This window comes from Ceratotherium simum, chromosome 11, assembly GCF_057802395.1.
Source record: "Ceratotherium simum simum isolate JZ-2026a chromosome 11, ASM5780239v1, whole genome shotgun sequence".
Taxonomy (NCBI): domain Eukaryota; kingdom Metazoa; phylum Chordata; class Mammalia; order Perissodactyla; family Rhinocerotidae; genus Ceratotherium; species Ceratotherium simum.
Window position 1 is genome coordinate 29,345,595 of NC_141910.1, and position 18,496 is coordinate 29,364,090.

The 18,496-nt window shown below is 40.1% G+C and overlaps 1 protein-coding gene across 6 annotated transcripts in view; it reads right to left on the minus strand.

Moving 5' to 3' along the window:
* EML6 (EMAP like 6) overlaps positions 1-18,496 on the minus strand; it is a 267,083-nt gene that overhangs the window by 47,471 nt on the left and 201,116 nt on the right. For all 6 annotated transcript variants that reach the window (XM_087436765.1, XM_087436763.1, XM_087436761.1 and 3 more), the window contains 4 exons: positions 17,357-17,509; positions 17,058-17,189; positions 9,750-9,838; positions 5,812-5,988 (listed from right to left, as the gene is read on the minus strand). In XM_087436765.1, the coding sequence (XP_087292891.1) occupies positions 5,812-5,988; positions 9,750-9,838; positions 17,058-17,189; positions 17,357-17,509 (551 nt within the window). The remainder of the gene's footprint in view (positions 1-5,811; positions 5,989-9,749; positions 9,839-17,057; positions 17,190-17,356; positions 17,510-18,496) is intronic.

Here is an 18,496-nt window from a genome sequence, read left to right on the forward strand (position 1 = left end):
ACAAAGCTGAGATTCTTCCAGCAGAGGGTGATTCAAGATTCTCAGAACAGGAAAGAAGACCACTTCTCCATTGAACAATAAAGGGAATTTACAGTTACCAGAAGGTTCCGGGAAACAGCTGCTCCACCAAGAGGAAGAGGCTGGCAGGGACGTTTGGTGGTTCCCTTAGAGCCTATGGAAGGAGCCTCCTGAAGACCTGGCTCAGCTAGCCGGATGAACTGTCTTTCTGGGTCATCATGCCAAACTACACATTTCTGTAACACCCATCAGGAGTCACTACCGCAACTTTCCTCTTTCACTGAGTCATGAAAGAATAGAGAATCTGGAATATGTCTCCAGAGTGCTGGCTGTTAACTGCTTTTAGGTGAGAAATTCCTGAGACTCCGATGAAAGCTATGTACCTTCTCCTTACATTCACAACATTTCACATACAGTATTTCTGTCTTTAAAATTTTACTTACAAGGTTCCTCTTTGAAGAACCAATTTCTAGAGCCTTTGATGTTCTGAGAAGGAAACTTAAGAACTTGAGGGTGGGTTTTAAAAATGTAAATGACATGGTGGTATTTTAACCTCTCTGATGTAGTGGAAGGGCACAGCTTTGGAAGGGAAGGGAGGTTACGGGAAGCAATCAGCCAGCTATATAGATGGTGTGAAAGGACAGAGCTGGGTTTTCTGGTACGTAGTTTAAAGTGCTGGAAAAATGGGTGGGCTCTGGCAAAGGAAGTCTATCTCATGGAGGCTAGAAAATAGTGATTATCAGGGGACTAATGACTGCATCAAGAAGATTTTAAACTGTAAAACTGAATATATAAGGACACGTTTGTCATGGAAAGAAAAATGCCTACAAGAGAGGCCTCGTAACTCATAGGAAAGGAGAACAGGAAAATGATCAAGAAGAAGACACGGCGTTAACAGCATTAGAGTCTGACAAATGGATTTTAATTTTTGACAAAGAGAGCTGTGTGGTGATATTAAGACCTCATAGGTATCACTATGACTTGATGACATGGAGCTCAATGCTACAATATTGCACTGGGATGGTATCTCAGCCGGTAGGGCTGCCCTAACAAAAATACCACAAGCTGGGTGGCTTAAACAACCAGGAATTTACTTCTCACAGTCCTGGAGGCTGGCGTTACGATCAAGGTGCCAGTCAATTTAGTTCCTGGTGAGGGCTTTCATCCTGGCTTATAAACACCTTACATGAGCACACAGAGAGTGCTCATATGGCCTTTCCTCAGTGTGTGTGTGTGTGTGTGTGCAGCTGTGTGTGTGTGGCTGTGTGTCTGTGTGCGTATGTGTGTGTGTGTGTGCAGCTGTGTGTGTGTGGCTGTGTGTCTGTGTGCGTGTATGTGGACAGAGAGTGAGCTCTTTGGTGTCTCTTCTTATATGGACACTAATCCTATTGGATCAGGGCCCCACCTTTATGACCTCATTTGACCTTAATTATTTCTGTCAATGCCTTCTCTACATAAACAGTCACATTGGAGTTTAGGGCTTCAACATACAAATTTCGGTGGAGACACAAACATTCAGTCCATAACAGATGGTGAACTTTGTCCAACAGATCCAGAGCATTGGAGAAGTGTGATTATACAGCTGGAGATCTTCATCAGCCTGGGTCCACATATTTGGGAGGGAGAGTGTACCAGAAAATTCAGATTTAAAAAAAGAGGAGAAGGCTAGCCCTGTGGCATAATGGTTAAGCTTGGTGGGCTCCGTTTTGGTGGCCCAGGTTTGCGGGTTTGGATCCCAGGCGCAGCCCTACACCACTCGTCAGCCATGCTGTGGCAGCGACCCACATACAAAATAGAGGAAGACTGGCATAGATGTTAGCTCAGGGCTAATCTTCCTCAAGAAAAAAAAGAGGAAGATTGGCAACAGATGTTAGCTCAGGGCAAATCTTCCCCAGAAAAAATAAAAATAAAAAAATTTTTAAAAAGAGGAGAAAGAGAAGTGATACTATCAAAGTAGTTTATAGTGGCCAGTGGTTTTCAAATGCTTTTAAATTATGAAACTATTTCTTCAATCAAATCTTACACAGTAGAACTCAAGAATAAAATGATAATTCAATTTAAAATAGTGGACAAAAGATTTGTACAAACACTTCACAAACGGCCAATAAGCAGATGAAAAAGTGCTGAGCATCATTAGCCATTAGGGAAACGTAATTACAAACACAATGAGATCACACTATCAACTCCCCAGGACAGCTAAATTTTACAAGTCTGACAACACCGAATGTCAGCAACTGGCACTCTTTTACATTTTTGGTGAGAATGTAAAATGATACAAGCACTTTGGAAAAAAGTCTGGCAGTTTCTTAAAAAGTGAAATATACATTTTCTCCTGTGACCTAGAAATTCCATTCCTATGTATTTACTTAAGAGAAAGAAAACATATGTCCACAAAGATTTGTCCAAAAATGTTCATAGTAGCTTTATTATAACCAAACACTGGAAAAGCATGTGTCCATCGATAACTCTATGGGTAAACAAACTCCATTATATCCATACAATGGAATTCTACTCGGCTACAAAAAGGAACAGACTATTCTTACACACAAAACATGGAGAAATCTCAGAAACATTATCTGAGTGAAAGAAGTAAGACACAAAACAGTATCTACTTTATCATCCCATTTATATGAAGTTCTGGAACAGGTAGAACTAATTTACGGGGAAAACCATTGGAACAGTTTTTTCATCTGAGAGTGGAGTGGGAGTGAGGATTGACCTGGAAGTCAATATGAGGAAACTTCCTGGGGCGATGATAACGTTCTCTATCTTGACAGGTGTTTGGATCATATAGGTGTATGTGTTTGTCAAAGCTCATCAAAACGAACCCTAAAATTTGTGCATTTCAACTGTGTATAAATTTTACTTAAAAGATACCATAAACAAATGTTGAACTCCAGGTAATGATATGCATGTTGAAACATTTAGGGGTAAATATCCTGATGTCTACAATTTACTTTGAATTATAGAATCTAGGTGGTAGGTTTCTCAGATTTCACTGTATCATTCTTTTGTCTTATTTGTATGCTTGAAAATCTTGCTAATAAAATGTTGGAAAAAATATTACACAGAAGCTCAATGTATAAAATACAAAACACAGAGAAACTCTGGTTGAAGCAGAGGTGGGGCTCCAGAGCCCCTCCACTTGGCCCCTACCTTGTTTCCTGAGGTTGTACACGAGGGACCTCCCTGGAACACTGGGAGTCTGAGGAACCCAGACTGAAATTGATGCTATAGACAGTACACCTGGTTAGGCTGGGACGTAGATGATGAATTTCCAAGACCAAAAATAAATCTAGCACAGGAGCACAACACAACAGTATTATGGGGATTTCAGCTATCTAAATATCTGCCAAAATCTTAGTCTACTGATACCTGGATATCACTAATTTCTTGACTTGTCCCACTAGCAATCTCATTTCAAAAAATGTATAAGTAGCAAAGAAAATTGCTAGATGGGACTGAATTCTGATCAAATAGGAAGGGCTGGTAAGCGATGGGGACATGGTGGCTCTTTGGGACAAGGCCACCAGGTGGCTTGGAAATTTGAGATGGACAACGAAGGGAACGTGGACATAATCAGAAGCGAATCTTAGAGAAGTCTACCAAAAATTATTATCTGAGCAGATAATAACAAATAAAGAAGGAAAGAAGAAGGCATCTAAAGAAACCAAAGTGGCTGCAGAGGCAACTGGTGTGTCTAAGTTTTAAATGACAGAAGGAGGAACAAATAACCAAGGATGAAGACAAAAGTCTTGCACAGACAACTTTAATATAGTTTCGGGAATGGTAAAGTGAAAAACTAAGACAACTGATAAAGATTTTAAAGATATATATTATAAAGATATATTTTAAAGATATAGAAAGGTATATTTTAAAGATACATAAAGATATATTTTAAAGATATACATTAAAGCAGATTTACTTTTCTATTAAAGAGAATGCTCATCAAACCAGAAAGGGCAAAATAGAGTTCAAGTACTTGAGTCCAGGTGCCTTCAAATGTGACCACAGAAATAAGGTCAGTAACAGCCCAGGAGTTTAGAAACCAGGAAAGGCGGCATCAAACATAAAAAGGTTCCTGTATCCAAAAGGGAAAACAAATACAGTCTGGCAAATGTTGATCCATGAGTTGATGCAATCCCCAGAAAATTCAAGGGTGAATTATTATACAGAAAGTCGATAAGTACTTGGAAAAGGAAGTAATGATTACTAGGCAGCAACAGGGTTCACTGTACTACTCCCGTATCCTTTATTGATGGGCTTATCAGAAGGAGAGATTAGCGATACCAGACACACAATCAATCTGGCTTTTAGCAAGATATTTGGCAAGTCTTTAGTGATGTCTTGTTGGACTAGAGACAGAAGTGTGACCTCCATGATAGCATAGTCAGATAGATTTAAAAGTCTGTTACTGATTGAAGAACTGTAACTAAATGTGTGCATTAATAAATAAATGTCACATTGAACAGGGGCTCCTGGGGGTGGTGTTTGGTTGTTCTAGTCTATCTTTTCTGTTCTTTCCATAATTTAGAACTCAGACTTGTGAAATCAGAGGATGACGTGATGCTGGAAGGGAAAGTAAATACTTCGAAAAGATATTTTAAAAATGTTGACAGGTTGGAACAATGAGATAAAATAAACAAGATAAATCTTATTTGGTACAAATATAAAGGTCTGTACTCAGATTTTAGAAAATCAATTTTATGAGCACAAGATGGGGGATAACCTGAACATTTTTCAGAACAACTTCTATGATTCAATTGTATAGTGTAGCAGCCAAAAGAGTTGATGCCATTTTAGTTCAATTTAATATAATTAGAAAATCAAAACAAAAAGGTAAGAGTCCCACTGTATCCTGACCTGGTCAGATCACATCTGAAGCACTGAATTCAGTCTTAGATGAGACAATTTAAAACAGAATTGATAAAGTGGAGTGTGCTTAGAGGGAGGGGGCAGCTGGAAACCATGTCATATGGGAATTGGCTGAAGGAACTGGAGATGTTTAGCCTGGAGAAAATGAAACTTCAGGAAGTCAAATACAATCTTCCTATACATGAAGGCTGTGAGAGGACTGGAATTATTTAATGATGATTGAAGGCACAACTTTGGCTAAAGAGAAAATATTTCAGCTCAGTACAGAGCAAAACATTTTAACAATTGGAGCCATTTAAAAATGAAGTGGGGGGCTGCCTGGTGGCATAGGGGTGAAGCTTGCACACGCCGCTTCGGTGGCCCGGGGTTCACAGGTTCAGATACCGGACATGGACATATGCACCACGTATCAAGCCATGCTGTGGCAGTGTCCCATATACAAAATAGAGGAAGATAGGCACAGATGTTAGGTCAGGGCTAGTCTTCCTCAGCAAAAAGAGGAAGACTGGCAACAGATGTGGGCTCAGGGTCAATCTTTCCTACCAAAAAAAAAAAAAAAAAATACTTGGGCTGCTTTGTGAGGTAGTAAGTTCTTCATCTCTGGAAGTATGCTAGTGTATGTTAGAAAGGCACCAGTCCAAGATATTGTAAAGGAAACTCTTACTTTGCAACTTGTGAGATGTTGGATTTGATGACCACTGAAGGCCTTTCAAGGAGGAATTCTATGCCACAAGAATCTGATTCAAATTAGTAAACATAATGTGATGAAGGTTTTTATATAGCATAAATAACAATGATACTGTAGATAACACTACTGACTGCTTACACATTCAATATTTAAAAATCCACTTAGATACAATAGATAGACTTTGGGTTATTAATGACACTGAGCAACTATATAATAAACATGAACATTACCTTGACAGGATATGAAAAAAGCTTAACGAAACCAAAATCATCTCCAGTGGCTAAGAGGGCACAGTCTTTGGTAAGACTGGCAGCATTTACGTCAGTCACATCGCTATGTGCTGGCCAGATTCCCTCGCAGGTGGGCCCCAGGACACAGGTCCATGTGTCCCACTCTATCTTCTCAATCTTAAAAATAAGGAAAGAAAATTAATATATTTTCTCACAACATAAAGATCTTTTTGTTTTATTTAAAAGAAACAATTGAGGCTGAGTACTTCTACGTGATGACTTTGCCAACATCAGGCATTTGTGGTGTATGCTGAGGAGCACAAGCTGTAAATTGCATTTTAAGGTGGCATAGGCATCGTCTTAATAAACCAACACTGCAGTCAAATATCTATATGTTTTTCTCTAGATAAAATGAACATTTTGGAATTGTAGAAATCTGACAATAATAAAAATTTTTAGTTCTTACCTAGATATTTATCACTGTAAAAACCGTAAGTTAGATCACGATTTCTCAACCTCAGCACTATTGACATTTCTGGCTGCATAATTCTTTGTTGTCAGGGGCTGTCCTGTGCATGGTAATATGTTTAGCAGCATCCCAGTCCTCCATCTGCTGGTCGCCAGTGGCACCCCCTCCCCAGTTGTCCCCAGACATTATTTGGCAAATGTCCCTGAGGGAGGAGGCAAAATTGCTCCCAAATGAAACCACTGAGCTAGACTGATCAATGGGCCTGATCATGTAGCAAAAATTTTAAGAAGTTACAAAATATAACTTTTTTTTTTAAGGACTGCTTCTTTGGAGGAAAGAGTAATACGATTCTGCAGCTAGCTTAATATCCTCTTTGCTCTAGGGAGACTACCTTAAAAATTTGAAGAGCTGTTCATATTGTATTGCCATGAATATACATTTTATCCTTTAAAACCGTTTTGTCTGAAATTCATGGACAGAAGTTTTACAATTTGTATAGGTTAAATCCTGATAAAATTGAGGTTTTTCTTTCCTTTTCATTAATAAAACGACGATAAACAATAACACTGTGTATTAGACTTTCCTGGGGGATTTGATCTCATTTAGTTTCATTCAAGATCTGCTAGTACATCTCAGCATGAAAGTTTCTTGAGATAAGCACTTTAAAGCACCGTCTAAAAGAGTGTAAAAAAGAATCATTAGAGAATTGTAGCTAAAATTAAAGGCCAGACTGCTCCGTTTGGATTTGGAAACTGCTTTGCACATTGTTAACGCACCTCGCCTCCACTCCTGTTTTCTGCTTGCTGTCGCCGCTCGGAAGAGAAAGGACAAGATAAAGATGCAGCCAGCGTTTTAGTCACAACGTGGGGAGGTGCTATACCTATTTTAGTCACTCGGATTTCTTTTCATTCCACGTTCTGTGTTTCTTCTGGACACATGCAGAACTGGAACCAAAAAGCTGCGCTGGCCCTGGTGACCTGGGTACCTCGGGCAGGGCCATAGACTGAGGTGACAGGAGGTAGTTCCCCAGCAACTACCTCAGTTTTCTGAGGTCCAAGTGGAGTCTCCCCAAATCCCTACAACCTTCACAGGAAGACAAGCAGGGAACCACCCCTGCTGGCTCTAGAAGCAGGCTTTCAGGCCACTGGCTCCCTTCTAGGTTCCAGGTTCCATTTCTGAGACCCTCCTTATCCATCCCCAATACCACCTCCCTGGGAGGCACCTTTCCTGGCCTCGTTATCCGGGCAGGAAAGAGGAGTAAGCTGGTATTGCTCACCTTGCCGTCACCCCAACAAAAGACCCTTGACCAGATCTGGACACCGTGCTCTTCAGGGGAAGCAAATACCTAACTTGTTGGAAGTTACAGAAATTGCATTTAAAATGGAGCGTTAAGAATGATCCCTGTAACTCACAAAACCCAAAAGGGGTAAACAAACTTGTTAAAAACCCTGGAACTTGGATGGAAGAAGAGACCTCAAGGGTCTCTTCCACAGCACCTTGCCTCAGCAGGTATGTTGTTATCATCATTTTGCAGAGAAGGCAACTGGAACCCACAGGGAGGTTAGTCACTTACATCACAGGCCGCTGAGGCAGCGGAGCAGAAGTCGAGCTCCAGAGAGTCGGCCTCCTAGCACAGAGCTGCTTTGACTGCACCATGCTGCATCAGATGGATTCAAATGGGCTTTTTAATATTTGTCATATTTAACAATTTGCTAGGTAAGCTTTGATTACTTTCATATGGCTGTTTCTTAAAGAAAGCAAATTTTTTTTTTCTTGAAAAGCAGATTTTCAAAATCCTTCATACTCAGTTGAAGGGCCTGACAATATTGGTGATTAAAACAACAAGCTACCTCTTCAGGGCTCTTAGTAGTGGCAAGACCAGGGAGGCCAGGCGAAGGAGTCATCAGCTGGAGGGACTCCCCAACCAACAGCACCAGAGACCAGCCTCTGGAATAACAAGTGTGCACCGCAGCGACAGGTTAACTCTTCAGAGCCAGAGCCTGGCACTTTGGGAAGCCTTATAACACGAATTTCCCTCTTAAGCATGTTCTTTTACGTAATAATTGATCATCTGTCCAAGTTGGTCTCATCTCCCCTCCATCATTTGGTTAAATTGTACTTTATTTTAGTGTACTTACTTTGGGGCACTAGAACAGGATGGGAAAATACACATGAAATGATGCTTAAAATACACAGGAGAAATCCAAGAGGCCAAGTGGTCTAGGTGGTAGAGTCACCCACGGACCCCTCTAGATTGAGATCACAGTTCCATGGACCTCCTACTCTCTTGGAACCTTTATTTCCCTGTGTGTAAAACGAGACTGACAACTATTATGCAAGGCTGTTGTGGAGATTAAAATATAGGTATGAAGTGCCCAGCACATTCAACAGTTGTTCAGTGAATGAACGACATATTAAAATATCCCTTACTCAAGGCTATAAATGTTTTCCTGTATAAACAAGTTAAAATGAGGACTGATCAGAGATAAATAAATTGGAATTGAGGAGCGACATCCCTTGATCAGTAAACAATTTCCATTAATACAATGCCATCATCTATAACTCATGTTTCTTAAGTACTGTGCATATACTTCCTTTAGAAACAATGAAAACATCATGACTGTGCATGTGTCCAAACATCTCTGGGAGCATTTTACAACCCTGGGAGAGTTTATATGACTGGCAAACTGAAGCAAGAGAGAGGCAGATGCTTGTCCCTCAGCAGCATACTCTTACCCACTTTTCCTCAAAGGAAGCAATATTTCTTTTACATCAAAGGTTACATAGCAAATAAATGAGTCAGATTGTCTCCCGGGACTAAGAGGATGTTCTTAGTGCTCAATCAGGCAACGACCTTTTGGCCATCAGGGTCATTTTATGAAAGCACTGTGCAGCTGAACTTTCAGGAAGGCCGTAGTTCATGGATTCAAAAGTCTTATCTAGGCTTTGATTTCAACAATTAAAAAATTGTATATGGCTAAAGACACGAGGAAAACATGGAAAAAAGAAACAGTTTGATACATTAGGATGGTCAGGTTGTGAATAGTTTTTGTTTTGAAAAATAATTTGTCTTGCTGCAGAAGATATTGTTCATTAACACAAATAGTAAACATTGAGAAAGTATGTTTCAAAAATTTATGTTCATAAAAAGCTTTGCACAAAACAACAGGCAATGTCCAATGGAAAAAGTAATATGGAGCATCCAAATTGTTAGCTTAGTCATTGTCTTTGGGCAGAGAAAAATTAAGCAGAACGCCAATTGTGTATTGCTACATCAGTGGTACAGTAAATCCATATGTCCTCAGAAAGTAGGAAACCAGATTAAGCAGTTAGATTTAAGAAATGATCAAGGTTAAAGGTACACTAAATATAACCTACATTAGTGCATAGGAATTGATAGGTTTTATTAAAATGCACATATTAAATCTTTATGAAATAATTTTTAAAAAGCTTTGTGCATGATTGTTACCTCTGAAGGTCTTATTATATGCCGTTTGCCTCTTGGAGCTTCAAAAAAGAGTTGTTCTCTGGCACCCGAATTAACTTGTAATAATTTTCCTGTTATGACAGAACGAAGTAGAGAGAAAATTAAACTCTGCATTTATCTTTTTATTATAAAGTGATAAGCATGACTGCAACTATTTTGATTTATTTTAATCAAAGTCTCATAAATTGAGTAAATACATGTTGAATTATCCAGAAGTGCATGTAAAAGAAATTATATGGCATGGTACAAAGCCCAAAGTCAAGATTTTTTGAATATGGATCTCATAAAATCTGCCCTTGAATGTTTTTAAAAAACAGAAGAATCAAGCTTGCTATGTTTTACTCTGTTGCACTGAAAGTAGCTATTTTTCCAAAGCCTGAAAAAATCTATTTTTTGCTCTTTTTCCCTGTTGCCTCCTAGCACAGAGATGTAGTAAAAGCAAATTGCTTTGGCAAGAATTATGGCATTGGAAGTGAGAACCTTGTTGCGAGCATTCACATTTATTAGGTCTAAATTCTAAATTTGCCCTTTAAAGTTTAGAAACAGGAAGGTAAGGACACATAAAACAAGCTATAAGTGCTCATTCCCTTTCCCTCATCTTACTTGAACATTTGTAAAGAAATCTAAGACTTTTCTAAAAACAAAAAGTCGAGCAAAAACAGTCTTTCAGTCTGATGTAAAATTATAATCTTGGATCCATTTTGATTCATGTTGAAAAGATCAGATTTCCTAATTCTCCTCCTACCACGTCAGTAATCTTTTATGGCATGAAATTTAAATGACTCAAAATACACACTTTCTAGTATTTTTTCAGCATTTTTTTAATTATGGGAAATTGCAAATATATATGGAAACGAGAATAGTATAAAGAAGCCTTACGTGCCCATTGTCCAGCTTCAAGAGTCATTAGCACACGGCAAACCCTGTTTCATGAATCTCCACTCATTCCCTCACCCCAGATTAGTTTGAGGCAAATCTCAGATATCCTAATATTTCATCTGTAAATAATTCAGTATATATATACATAATAACATTTCTTCTTCCTCTCTCTTTTTTCCATAACTATGTACATCTAGTAGTCTTGAAACGTCCTTCTGGAAAAATAATACCAAAATAAGGACTTTGTGCTTTGTATCATGTTCTGTAACATCTAGATGGGCACCCTAGGTCTGAAGTCTAGCCTGGCTAACCTTCAGGAGTTACAGGTCTATTTCTAAGTGACTTATTAAAAACAAGGTTCTCTCATTCCTCAACTGAAAACCTTAATCATTTTTAATTTGCTGAATTATAACATAGTGATGAGGGGGTTTTGCCTTGGCTGTGAGGAGCAAGTGAATTTGAAAATGTTTTCTCTGAAATAGGCCCATTTTCCTGACTTTATGGTTGAACATACACTAATGAGAAAAGAAAAAAGGGAGTTAAATTACCTTTGGTTATTTAGCATTATAAGAAAATGAGTAATCAATATTTTTCCAATGAACTAAATATATCTGCAAAGCATATTTTTAGGATTCTCAAGAGTGTCTGCAAATAACAAAGGATCTGGAAAAAGGATTCAACGATTCAATGAAAACATTCTTTGAATGTGGCTAATTTTACATGATTTTTGGCCATGAGATCCTAGAGAAATCAAAGGATTGTAACTCGCAGATAATCCCAACAACTCACTTTACACCATAGTTTCAAAGATCATACTTTACTTAAAAAAAAAAGGAAAAAACCCAAAAACTATTAAAATAGCTAAGTGAAGTACTTTTTGATTGCAAAAATATGAGAAAATCTAACCACAATAAACATGCACCAGAAGGCTGTGCAGCACTGTGGACACCTGTGGGTACCTACCTAACCCGTGCCTCTACCGTGAGGACTGCTCTCACCTAGGGCTGGGCCCCTGTGGTCATGTTTGTGCTCTGGAGGTGGATGCTGACCCAGGAGGGGCTAGGTTGGGGACTGGGCTGGGCAATCAAATTCTCTCTCCTGGGAAATTGGAATCTGGGAGGCTGAATCAGTGGGTGCCTAGCTGGGAGTAGATGTGGACTTTGAGAATGAGGGTGGCGTTTTGGGGCAACGGAGACTGGGCCATATGCAAATGAATTAGGGAAAGCTTGCTTGTGCAGAGAGAGGGGCTAAAAGCAGACACCAGACCCAGGAAAGCAGTGGACACTGAGACGAGCCGCCTGAGGGCAGGAGAGGAGGAGAGGAAGGGCCTGCTTGGTTTCTAGGCATTTTCCAGTTCTCTACTGAAGCCAGCTCCACAGGAGATGTTGTTTCCTGCTCTTGGATTCTATGAGATATCCCCATATCTTTCCAATAAACTCATCCTTTATTATTACTTTTTTTTTTTTTTTGGTGAGAAAGATTGGCCCTGAGCTAACATGTGTTGCCAATCTTCCTCTTTTTGCTGAGGAAGATTAGCCCTGAGCTAACATCTGTGCCCATCCTCCTCCACTTTGTATATGGGACGCTGCCACAGCATGGCCTGAGTTGTGCGCAGGTCTGTGCCTGGGATCCGAACCAGCGAACCCCAGGCCACCGAAGCGGAGCGCGCAAACCCAACCACTATGCCATCAGGCCAGCCCCTATTATTACTTTTAAATTTAAGCTAGTTTGAGTGGGTTTCTGTTCTTTGCAGCCAAGGATATGAAGAAAAATTTTAAAACCCAACCACGCTGTGTTAGGAAGGTGGAATTATGCATGTGTTTTTCCCCCCAAATTTTCTTTACTGCTGTTACTACACTGTCTTTTTTTAAGCACAGAGGAAATATTTAGGTCACCGCTCCTTTTTTTCCACTGCCTGCTGCTCTGTAATATATAACCACTGAAATATTCTGAGGGCAGGAGCAGAAGGAAAAAGTAAAAAGTCTGTACAAGCCATGTATAATTTGCCCCTGAATAACAGCAAACCTATTCTTTCAGAATCCTGATATTTTTATTGACTAGAAATGTCTACTCACACAGAATAATAGAATTGAAAGAGACAGATGTCCTCAATACTAAGCAGGTATAATAAATCACACATCTTGCAGGTGCACAGAGCTTTATAATCCACAAAATGATTCATACATATCATCCCAGTTGCTATATAACTTACAAGTTAGAACAATTCCAAAAATTGGTACTAACTGTACCAAACATATCATGTCTTTGTAATGAAAATAGAAATGAAATATCCTATTATGGCTCAAGCTGTTAATTGGTAAAAGATCTTAAAGTCTTGATATTGCTGGAAATGAGCTAATAGCAGCTAGAAAATATCCTTCCATGTTTTAGCTCTCTCCATATATTTCTTTCTTTCTCAAGCATTCTGTGCAGGGGCTTTCATTCTGGGGTAGCTGATGTTCCTGCAAAAGCCCAATGATGCGCTTTTTGATTTTCCTAGGACCTGTGGTTGCCATGGACACAAAAGGCTTCTGAGGCTGGCGGCTGCGCCATTCCCCACCCCTGACGAGCCAGCTGGCTCTGGCAAATGTATTCACTATTTTTGACAAGATAATGCGTTCACTATTTTTGACAGGATCAAAGGAATGAAACCCATCTTTGCTCCTAAATTCTGCTCTCTATCCTTGCCAAACTCTTGAGGCCTGCTGTGAAAAGCTAGGCTAGTCTTGAGGCAGCAGGGCACATGCTTGAGGTCAGGGAACCGGGATATCAGGAGCACAAGAATATCAATATGACACATGTCTCATGGCAATGAAATTGGAGTTAAACCAGAGAAGACTCATGGGCACACTTGCTCTTATTTTCCAGATGGCATAATTCTTCCCTGAATATCAAAAGCATTCTATTCTCCTCTCAGTCCATAGAAACCATTTGGTCTGACCGTCTCATCTGACTGAAGGGGCCATGTAGGACGAGAGGCGAGGTAGCTTTTCAAAGACCTTGGCCTCCTTACTCCCAGTGCCTTTTCCATCACCTTCAGCTCTGGCTGGACCACAGAGGCTGGCTTTGGGAAGAATTATGGAAATAATGAGGTTTGCCTCTCTCCTTGCAAAGTCATGGCTCCAAATTGAGGGCCCTTATACAGACCTTCACCCAGGCCCCTCCATGGGGCAACTCACTGATCCTGGCCAAGATCTTGTTCTTTCCATCTGGGACTTACTCTTCTTTATATCCCTAGCATCCAACAAAGGGCCTATACATTTGCATAATAAAAAAATAATAATAATCCTCTCAAAATGCAAATCAAACTACAATGAGATACCATCTCACACCCATTAGGATGGCTCCCATCAATTAAAAAGAAAAAACAGAAAATAACAAGTGTTGGTGAGGATGTGGAGAAGTTGGAACCCTTGTGCACTGTTGGTGGGAATGTAAAATGGCACAGCTGCTGTGGAAGACAGTATGGTAGTTCCTCAAAAAATTAAAAATGGAATTATCATTTGATCCAGCAATCCCACTTCTGGGTACATACCCAAAAGAACTGTACACCCATGTTCATAGCAGCATTATTCACAATAGCCAAAATGTGGAAGCAACCCAAGTATTCATCAATGGATGAAAGGATAAATAAAATGTGGTATATACATATAACAGAATATTATTCAATCTTAAAAAGGCAGGAAATTCTGTCGCATGCTACAACATGGGTAAACCTTGAGGACATTATGTTAAGTGAAATAAGCCATTTACAAAAAGATAGATACTATCAATTCCACTTATATGAAGTACCTAGAGTACTCAAATTCACAGAGACATAAAGTAGAATGGTGGTTGCCAGGAGTTGGGGGAGGGGGGAAAGGGGAATTATTATTTAATGGTATAGAGTTTCAGTTTTACAAGAAGAAAAGAGATCTAGAGATGGATGGTGGTGATGGTTGCAGAACAATGTGAATGTCCTTAATGCCACTGAACTATACACTTAAAACTGGTTACGATGGTAAATTTTGTTATGTATATTTTACCACAATTAAAAACAATTTTAAAGAAATCCTCCCAATCAAAACTTACTCTTCATATGTCCCATTTTCTCTTAGCCATTCACTCCCTAATATATAAATAACAATTGGGTTTAACCTTTAATGGTCATTGTAGTGGTGGGATTTCACAACTTGTGTCAGGTATTGCGTGTGAGTGTGTGTGTGTGAGCATGTGTGTGATTCTAAATAACACTTACTGTACTCTATTCTATGTATACATGAGGCTGGCCCTGACTGTTCTAAATCTTTCTCCCAAAAAGGTGTATCCAGTGATGTTAGCCAGAGAATAAATAGGGGGGAAAATCACTGCTTTTTTTTTTCTTAAGCAATAAAGCAGAGAATATCGAAGAAGGGGGTTGAGAAGCGGCTGCTTCCACCAACCCCCTCAGCCTCACAGGTCCCTAGATGACTCTCAGGCGGCCGGCATCCTGCCCAATCACAAATGCCAGCCTAAGCCCTCGGCACTGTGTCCGGCACAATCCGGACATGAAAGTGAAAGGGACTTATCTGATCTCCCTTTGCCCTTGATGGGACTTGCACCTCTTACAATAAATGGCCTGCTTTCTTCCCATATAGTACACTACATAAAACACCTGCAGGTTGTAAAGCTTAAATGACTTCCAAATTCCGGGGCAGCAAGTACAGTTACAACTAAATGCCTGCCTGGCAGAAGGATCAGTCTATGGCAGGGTCACTCACCCCCCCTTGGTAGAGACAGTAGAGAATGCCCAACCCTAATTCCTCAGAGTTACCTAATGCCTGCAACAGAAAGTTTAGCGTTAAACCTCTTAGCTTGACGTAAAAGTTCCTTTATGTTCTGTCTCCGTCTGCCTCTCTGCATTCGCCACTCTTGGAGCCATCAGCCACTCAGCATCATTCACTATTTCTTTTTTTTTTTTTTATTCATTTTTTCCCCCCAAAGCCCCAGTAGATAGTTGTACGTCATAGGTCCGCATCCTTCTAGTTGCTGTACGTGGGACTCGGCCCCGGGTTGGACGGAGAAGTGGTGCCTCGGGGCACGCCCGGGATCCGAACCCGGGCCGCCAGCATCAGAGCGCGCGCACTTAACCGCTAAGCCACGGAGCCGGCCCTACTATTTCTTAATTCCCCCTGTTCTTCCCATCTCCATGTCTTAGCCCACCATGTTCTCTTTATCTGGAATGCTCTTCTTAGACTTCGTCATCTAGTGAATTTCTGTTCATCTTTCAAGATCATCTAAAGGTCACTCCTGTGAAGCTTCACAGATGCCCCTGGGAGGTGTGTCCTCAGAGCACACCACTGGGCTTCGTCCTTTGCTACCACAGTGGACTAAAACTTCTTTGAAAACTGGGATCCTGCCCACTCCTAAATGCCTGCCCCAAACTGTAATACCAGCCAAGTCCCTGGGATGGGATTTAAAAGTGACCCACCCTATAGCACTGGTGCTCTACCCTGGGTGCTTATGACTTGCCTCATTCTGAGCCCCTGCTCACCACTTCCTCTGTGACTCACCATTTCTTACTGCCCAGTTTCTGCTCTTGTATTATTCAGGTACAAGTATGTCTCCTTCACTAAATTAACTTCTGGATCCTCCACATTTTCTGGCTTAAGACTTTGCCTTTGGTAGAAGCTAGATCTCTTAAATAAATAAATAGACATATCCCCATGGTGTTTGGGGGCATGACTTGGAGAAGGTAGGCGGTAGGTTGGGAGTTTTAGAGAGCAGAGAAACTTTAGATGAGCTGAATGTAGCTTTCTACCTCTACTGAAGGATGAAAATTGCTTGAGATTTCTTGGGTAGTTCTCTGGGAGGTGGAGCACTGGTAGGAAAAGAGAAAGCAGTAGGAGACGCAAGGACACAGCATGCCGAACCCAAAGGTGAGGTGGTGGCTTGCTATGGTAACAGAAAGCATCATATATCTTCAGCTGTCTTAAAACTCAACGGCTTGAATTAATAATAACAATAATAATAATTTTAAAAGATGGAAAAATGGGCCGGCTCCGTGGATTAGCGGTTAAGTGCGCGCGCTCTGATGCTGGCGGCCCGGGTTCGGATCCCGGGAGCGCCCCGAGGCACCACTTCTCCGTCCAACGCGAGGCCGAGTCCCATGTACAGCAACTAGAAGGATGTGAACCTATGACATACAACTATCTACTGGGGCTTTGGGGGGAAAAAACTGAATAAATAAAATCTTTAAAAGATGGAAAAAATACTCAAAATGTTATTAGCAGCTGCCTCTGGGTTCTAAAATTACAACCATTTATATTGTTGTGGGTTCCTCCCCTGTTTTTCTCTACAACTCAACTGCTGTTCTCTCTGGAAACAATATATGAAAGGACATTGACTTTTTTAAAACAAAAATTACATTTTAAAGGCCACAATATACTTTACCTCTAGAGTCCCAGTCAACATGTGTGATATAACTTGAAGCACCTTTACAGATGCCAACCCTTTTGCTTGTAAGTACGTTGTAAATATCCACAAAGTTGTCATGGGATGCCACAGCAAGGTATTTTCCTGTATCTATACAGAAAAATGTGTAGTTAACACCAAAACATTTTATATGGGAATTTATTGCCAGGAACTTAGCATTTTAAAATGGAGGAAAGGTCAAGGAAGCATTTAAAATAGTCCACTCTTGTAATTTTTTGTCCCAATACATTTTTTAAAGTGTTTGCTGTCATCTTCACCTTTTGAAAATTTAATATCAGAGATCATATCTTTTCTGTGATGGAAGGAGACCATGTCTTCAACAGTGTCAGCATTTACCACCAGGAAACTCCCATCATTCAGGCCAACTGCTAAGGCTTTCCCATCAGGGGAGAAGGCACAGCATCTTCCACCTATAAAAGAATCCACAAAGAAAACTGTTATTATTCATGACTTTACTATCAAACAAACCAAATGAAAAGATGGAGAAATTTGCATATGTGCATTATGCATGGACATGTGACTGTGTCTTTAACACTACTCGTGAGAAGAAATACAATTTCATAATTTAAAACATCTCTTCCCTCCACACCCAAGGACAATGATCATAATGTTAAAAATACATTTTTAATTTCTTTGAGTTTTATCCATTTATTTCTTAATATCTGAATATCTGGGATTTTCAAAGGATTAATATAACCAGCATCTTTGCTCCCGTGAGAAGAAGAGATGATACTTAAGAATGGGAGTTCTGTAATAAAATTTCTAGAAACTATTTTTTTTTAAATCATGCCTTACACACAAAATGTGCTTTAGAGAACCTTGTTGTTCTACTCTAGTGACTCCAATTATCTGATACATGGATCACAATGCATAATTCTAGAGGTGAAAGACTTTGTTCCTATCTCTTCTCTTAGGAGAAGAGTGGGGGGATATGGACAACATTCTCTCAAGAGGTGTCTATAAAAATAAGCATGGGTCAACGGTGCTACGTGAACAATGTTTTCTACTGCTTTGTAGGGCCACAGGGAAACATTGCTGAATGAGGAGTATGAACTCTGTGGAGGTAGTTTTAATAGGAATCCTATTTAAGAATATGCGCCCCTCCCCGCCCCCCATTCTTATTGTCAAGATTGGTAAACATAGCCCCAGGGATGGGACAGTCATGCAGCCTCGTGCTAAGGCATTCCAAACCAAGCTTCCATACACACCCCTCAGTCACTGTTCATGGTATGCTGAAAGCTATGTTCATACTAATAACGTTAAAATTGCCTCATCTAAATTACATCACTCATTCATTCATTCACTTAGCAAACAGTTATTTACCTACTATGAGTCAGGCATGGTGCTACTGCTGAGAGAACAAAAAGATGAGCCTGCCTCATCAAGATTAGGTTAAC